Source organism: Penaeus vannamei, chromosome 42 (genome assembly GCF_042767895.1).
Source record: "Penaeus vannamei isolate JL-2024 chromosome 42, ASM4276789v1, whole genome shotgun sequence".
Classification (NCBI taxonomy): domain Eukaryota; kingdom Metazoa; phylum Arthropoda; class Malacostraca; order Decapoda; family Penaeidae; genus Penaeus; species Penaeus vannamei.
The window spans coordinates 8,994,820-9,002,319 of NC_091590.1; the positions used below are offsets into that span (position 1 = coordinate 8,994,820).

General features: G+C 38.1%; 1 protein-coding gene across 1 annotated transcript in view; it reads left to right on the forward strand.

Moving 5' to 3' along the window:
- LOC113804478 (uncharacterized) overlaps positions 1 to 958 on the forward strand; it is a 120,632-nt gene extending 119,674 nt beyond the window's left edge. Inside the window, exon 16 of the mRNA XM_070118384.1 lies at positions 1 to 958. This exon is cut by the window's left edge and continues 27 nt beyond it. Coding sequence (XP_069974485.1) covers positions 1 to 837 — 837 coding nt within the window. The 3' untranslated portion in view covers positions 838 to 958.
- Positions 959 to 7,500: the final 6,542 nt, after the last annotated feature.

A 7,500-nucleotide genomic window follows, 5' to 3' on the forward strand; every position in this document is an offset into this window, starting at 1 on the left:
CTGTACACCGGAGCGCGAATATACGTCCCGGACCACACACACGAAGCCGGACCACAGATCTGCTCCACGTCGAACGCCAAGCTGCGTCGAGGCCCGTACAGCACACCGGAGGATAAATATGACGGTGATAACGAAATGCTGGAGATCACCTTGCCTCCACCTGCAGCGTACGACCAGGGCTACCAATCCCCGAGCCACAAGTACCAGCTGGGACCCGTGCAGGGGTACCAAGCCGGGGCGGTCCAGGGTTACCAGCCGAGGGTGCATCAGGGGTACCCACCTCAGGACCAAGCACATGCTCGGCTCAAGCAGGGTTACCAACAGAGCTACGAGGACTACCAGTCTCTTCATCGGAATGGCCAGTTAACAGCCTCCGGGTACCCAATAGTTCCAGTCGCAGGACAGCCTAGCGTGCACTACATCTCCTCGGCAGCGACTATAGCTCAAGATTTCCATAGTTCCCCCAAAATGGAACCTTTTAGTGGTATAAGCAAAGTTAGTGGTTCCTCCTCGTTCGCAGGCCTCCCCGTGACAGGCAAAGATCCCAAAGCCGATAGCGCCAGGGTCCTAACACACGAGACTGACAGTAAGATGTCCGCCCTTTACAATCCCTTAGCGATGTTCACCCCTTCGGCCAGTGGGAGTCCCCCTGCCTCCTTCCAACAGACGAAGTGCTCCCCCGTGCGTAGTGAGAGAACGCCTTTCTCTACCGGCTCGCTCAAGAGACCCATGAAGCCGCAGGGACAGGATATTGTCAGACTCAAAGATAATAGTCTTCAGAGGAACCGAAGTGCTAGCTTATCGTCCGTCAGGGGCAAGAGAGAGAGTTCGGTCTAACAGGGGAATTTAGTTTATGCTTTACTTTCTCTCTCTTTCTCTCTATCTCTCTGTCTCTTACTCTCTCTCTCTCTCTCTCTCTCTCCCTCTCTGTCTCTGTCTCTGTCTCTGTCTCTGTCTCTGTCTCTGTCTCTGTCTCTGTCTCTGTCTCTGTCTCTCTCTCTCTCTCTCTCACTCTCTCTCTCTCTCTCTGTCTGTCTCTCTCTCTCTTCTCTCTCTCTAACTCTTACTCTAACTCTTTCTCTTTCTCTTTCCCCTTTCCCTTTTCTTTATCCTTATCTCTCTAGCTATCTAGCTATCTCTTTTCTAATATGTCTGTATCTATCTATCTGTCTATCTATTTCTCTATCCATTTCGCCTTGTACTGTAATTATAGAAACTACCCAACTACCTACCCGTCAGTCAACATGTCGATTGTTTCCGTTATATATATCTGCCTTTCAATCTATCTTTATCTGAATTTCCCATTTTTAAGAATTTTATCTAGTAAAAATTTCATTTACCTTCTCAAAAATACTCTGAGTTTTAGCTGTAGTAAAAGAAACATTTGTACATGTATTTTGAATAGAATTTTCTTTCATACCTTTATATATACCATAAAAAGAGGATATTTTCCGTAGAGTCTTTCAGACAAAAGTTGTATGTGGCCGAGGTGTGTTTTGAATGTTTATATCGAGTAAAAAGTAAATATTCAGTATCAGTGGATTGTATAAGGTTGTTGGGAAAATAAGAACAAAGTACTTATTCCATGATTTTGGTTGAAGTTTATCTTTTTGTGAATTTTGTGTACTCAGATTCCCTTTTCTAGATACATAACAAACTCACAAAAATATCTCCTGTGTATATTTGTACATCGTATATAAATGTATCTGTACACAGCAGGGATTGCACATCAGTAGATCTTCCAGGGTTCTGTAAATGTACACCCCTGACGGCAGTACGTGGGAACAGATACAATTTCTGTGGAGTGACTCTTGACATGAAAATTGCGAAATAGTAATTGTACAAAACTTTGTATTTCTCTCTCTCTCCCTCTCTCTCTCTCTCTCTCTCTCTCTCTCTCTCTCTCTCTCTCTCTCTCTCTCTCTCTCTCTCTCTCTCTCTCTCTCTCTCTCTCTCTCTCTCTTTCCTGTCTTTCTCTCCCTCTGCCTCTCTCATGAATGAGAAAATACAGTACCACACACTCATCTTTCTTCAGTGATAAAAGTCCTCTTTTTATACAGTTTATACGTACTCGTGTAGTTGAATGATCAATATCATTATTCGCCAATAATAGATTCCGCAAAAAAAATAACAGAACAGAACTACGAATAAATAGAAATGTGATACCCATTTTGATTTAGATTTTTTTACAGGCAATTCTCTTCGAAAACGAGTAAGGACAATCACTCCAGACCAAACTTTCCTCTAGCTGGAAAATACTCATAATGTTCAGTGTTTTCGTGAATCTGTCAGTATATATGAATTTTTTGTTTGTTTGTTTGTTTGTTTAGGAAATGCTAGTAACCCCAATCTTTAACTTTTCGACATCTTGAAACTCATTTTTATTTCGTAGGCTAGTCGAAACGCGTTGTATTCAGCATTTTTATACAAGGCAATTACTTAGCCACTTATCGAAATCGAAGTGATATTTTCATCGCTGCAATTGCACTTGGCATAGACGCAGCTATATCAACCATCATTATTATTTCCTTGTTTACATACAGTATCATTTCGACACTTTTTTTTTTCGTCGCGCCCTTCCATCTTTAGTGTCACTCCATCGTCCTTTTTTTTCCTTCTGCAGAACCGGTCCTCCTATAAAAACATTTTCCTGAGATAACCTGATACTTCTTATCCTCTCTCTCCCTCCACCTCGCTACTACTCCGTCATCTCCTCCACCACCACCACGCCTCACCTCTTCCACCCATCCACCACACTTTATTAACTCTAAGACTCTTTCATTTCTTTAGGTAATCCACATCCTGCCACCTCATCTCTACCTCATCACTTACGACTCATTATCCCATTCATCACGTCAATTCCTACAATGCATGATAACCTAGTGCATTGTGGGAAATACTTGTGACGTTTAGTGTATATATTTATAAACATATCTGCATTTTTTTGCAGTGTTCTGTACATTTAACTCTTTAGAATGGATGTACACCGGTGTGAACGTATTTTTGCGTATATAGTAAGTGTGACGTCACTCCCTTTGAGTCCTTAACAGTGTTGGTTAGCGAAACATTTTGATACTGATGAGCCTGAAGAAAATCGTCAATACAGAAAAAAAAATGTAGAAAAAGTGGTGTATGAAGAATAATACATGAAATATTAAAAAAAGACAAAAGTTTAATATGCTGTTTTCTTGTCCTACAAACACGCTACTAATAATGGGCAGATTTATACATTCATATATGGATACAGTATATTTATGTATGGTTTTATGGGCGTGTAGGATGCAACAGTGGAAACAAGTTCTTGCATCCCATTTGGGTGAAGTCTGAAGCAGAACGAACTTATACCTTGCAGCAGTTTTAACTTTTTTTTTCTACATAACTTCTTAGTTAAAGATCTCATGCTTAAAAGTCCCTCTACATCCAACCAACTAATTATACCAAAGGGTTTGAAAGATTATAACTTTGATAATAACAGAAACTCATAGTTTTGCATTACTGGATATTAGCGTTCGAATTCTTTCTTTATGTGTTTATATTTGCGTAATGCATACAGTGATTATCACACTGACTGCTAAACTATGATAGAACGTATTGTAATCCTTTCCTGATTTATTACCAAATTGACAATTTAAGTGCTGCAATCACTTATTTTTGAACAAAGACAAATTAAGATTAAGTGGGAATTGATGTGTTACGGCATACGGTATGATAGCGATGTCTTTTGTCTTCTAATGCCACAGAAAGAATACAAACTGCCTGTTTAAAGTCTGAGGCTTAAGAAAAAGGCGTAACCCACACTCGATGTTAAGGTTCGTCTCTATTCAGTGATGACATAGATACCAAATTTTCAAAGACGTACTTGATTTTTTTTTCTCTCTCTATTTCGGATAATCCATAGTATAAATGATTTTACGATATTTTTCAATCTATTTCATTTTTCTGTTTTGCTTTTCGTTTGTTTTCTTTGTCGTGTTTTAGTAGCACAGTTTCACGCTTATGTTCGAAGAGTTTTTGTTTTGCCTCGTCAAGATTATTTCCTTTCGTTTTCTAAGCACATTTTCTGTTTCATATCCTTCATATCCTTTTATACATATGCCATTTTATTCGGTTTCCTGTGCATTATGTTGTCGTACTCTATTTGTTGTTGTTTTTTTGACAGAAAAAAATGTTGTGTTTAATATTCAAATAATTTGTGAAATCAACCTGTCAAAAAAAAAAAAAAAAAAAATCTAGCGCTGTATTTGAAAATGACATTTTTTTAGTAGTATAGAAGGAAACCGTTTTTTTCTCTCTCTATTCTTTCCTTTTCTTTCTCTTTCTTTTTACATTATCGTAGTCATTAAATCGTACTCAACTTTATACTTAATTCTTAGTGCCCAGACATATATGCCTTGCTGTTGAAATCTATGTCGTTCTATTATCTGCGACTCTTAATATAGTCAATTGTTTACACAAGTTCATCTACGCTGTACCTTCCTGAAAGTTTGTTTGTTTGTTTGTTTTCTTGATTTTTTTTTATTTCTTTCTTTTTCTTTTTACGACCTATATTTCATTTTTTTTTCTCTCTCTCTCTCGTGTCATTTTTGTGCTATATTTTCCAATTGTGTCCTTACCAACGTTCACGTTAAACTATTATAGAATGTTTTTTTATGCATGCAAGCAAAATACCAAAGCAAAGGCCAAGGAAACAGATGGTTATTTCAAATGTTTTCACGAATTTCTTTACAACATTCATCTGCTACATTTTACAGTATTCATTAAGATCACGAAGTTCAATTTCTTCCTTTGTTCTTAGGAAGTTAACATTTATGACTCAAGCTACACGATCTGATATGTCTGCAAAATTATTTACATTAGCTCGGAATACTCCTTCATTTTTTTATGTTTCCTCTATTAATTGCCAGATAAAATACAATACAATGCTATATCATTCTGTTATTTAAATCTTTGTGCGGTAAAATATGTCGATTTTTTCCTTCATATACATATATATATAATCAATTAGATATATGACACCCATATATGTATATATATAGATAGATAGATAGATGTAGATAAAGATATAGATATATATGTGTATATACATATATGTATATATGTATGCACACACACACACACACACACACACACACACACACACACACACACACACACATATATATATATATATATATATATATATATATATATATATATATATATATATATATATATATATATATATATATATATATATAACAAGCGCATAAAGGGACAGGCGAAATGAACATATGACTAGGTCAGACTATGATGGACATGTATGTAGTTATTTATAATGTAGGAATAAGTATCCGTATCCATAAGCATAGGTACAAGAATAAAAGTGTATGCTTACATGTGCATATGCGTGGGAATGAGCATATGCGTAGTACTTAGAGCATGTGCGGGAATAAATGTCTGCAAAAGGTGCACATACGCACAAATGAAGTTAATAAATAAAATCAAATAAAACATATATGCACTTCTGATAATTAAGCCCAGCTCACGGGAGTAGTGAGCAGGCTGTGCATTGCCACTCCTAAGTCCACTCCAGGTAGGACCAAACCTGCTGGGGGACTTATCAATGGCATTCCGGCTAAATTACTCCCCTCCCACCAAACACACCTAAGCCAGTAGGTGGGAGGTAAATCGGCTGTCCACCTCCCAATATAAAATCCATGAACATACAAAGAAAAGGCCCTCATTCCCCAGAGGCGAAGAGCCCCTGGTTACGGCGGCGATCAGGATCGCTCCGGAGCAGGGGGCGCTAAAAATATCCGGGTAAAGACAGGCCGCCCCACGTTGATGAACCTTTGCACATACAATATAAGGACCATGAGAACTGAATCCAACTCACTAGCTTTACTAGAGGAACTCTCTTCCATTAAATGGGATGTAGTAGGACTCTGCGAAGTTAGAAGACTAGGCGAAGAGCAGAAGTTAATAAATGAGGGACACGTGCTCTATTGGAAAGGAAAACCTCTGGGTAGCAAACAGGAATTAGGGGTAGGATTCTTAATACACAAACACTTAGAAAAGAACATCGTAGAATTCTATAGTGTCAGCGAAAGAGTAGCTTCTGTAACAATAAAACTAAACAATAGGTACAACTTAAAAATTATTCGTCTATGCTCCAACCTGCAGCCACAGTGATGAAGAAATAGAGAGCTTCTATGAAGATGTTCATTTAGCCAGCGAGAGAACAAAAACCCATTTCACAATAATTATGGGGGATTTTAATGCCAAAATAGGTAAAAAGACAGAGGGCGAAACCGCAGTAGGGAACCATGGAACAGGCACTAGGAACGAGAGGGGACAAATGCTAGTCGACTTTGCGGAGGCTCGATCACTCAGTATCATGAATACATTCTTCGAAAAATGACGAGAACGGAAGTGGACATGGAAGTCGCCTTCTGACGTCAAAAACGAAATTGACTTCATAATTTCAAATAGGCGTGATATAATAAAAAATTTAGAGGTTATAATTCTAGTAAATGAAGGCAGCGACCATAGAATGGTGAGAGGCGAAATTAAAATACATCTCAGAAGGGAAAGGAACAAACTAACGTGTAAACCACAGCCAAACTTGGCTAACTTGAGGATCAGAGCAACAGAATTTAGCCTAAACATCCAAAACAGATATTCACTCCTCCGCGACGAAGATCTCAACATCGACCAAATCAATAAACAGTTCAATGGCATAATAAAAGAAGCTGCACTTGAAGTAGGCAATCGAAGATCCAGCAAGCTCTCGGTAGAAACTAAACAGCTTATGCAAAAACGTAGACATGAAAGTATCGTCAAATAGGGACAAGATAGAATTGGTTGAACTAACAAAGACCAGAAATAAAAAGAAGAGGGAAGATGTACGGAAATTCAATACTCAAATAATAAATGAAACAGTGACTTCAGGTACCAGCATGAAAGCAGCTAAAAGAAGACTAGGAATAGGGAGAAATCAAATGTATGCAATTAAGAAACCAGACGGAGAAGTAACATATAACAAGAATGAAATCATCAAAGTAGTGGAAGACTTTTACAGGGATCTATACAACTCAAACGAACAGCCACAAATAGAAGCAAAGGCGGTAATTAGCGACGTACCTAATATCACAAAAGAAGAAATAAAAAGAGCACTTAAAGGTATGAAGACAGGGAAAACACCAGGCGAAGACGGAATTAGTATAGACCTCATATTAGATGCAGGAGACATCGCAACAGTGAAACTAGCTCATTTTTTTAACAAATGTCGGAAAAAAACTCCGAAAGCCTGAAAAAATGCAACAATTCTCTTGTTACACAAAAAAAGCGATAAAAAGGATTTTAAAAATTACCGACCCATAAGCCTCCTTTCGGTTACTTACAAACTGTTCACAGTCTGGATTCCAGCCAGCCTAAAGAACAGGCAGGCTTCCGCAGCGGATTCTCAACAACAGGTCACATCCACACGCTCACCCAAATAAGAGAAAAAGTAAACGAATA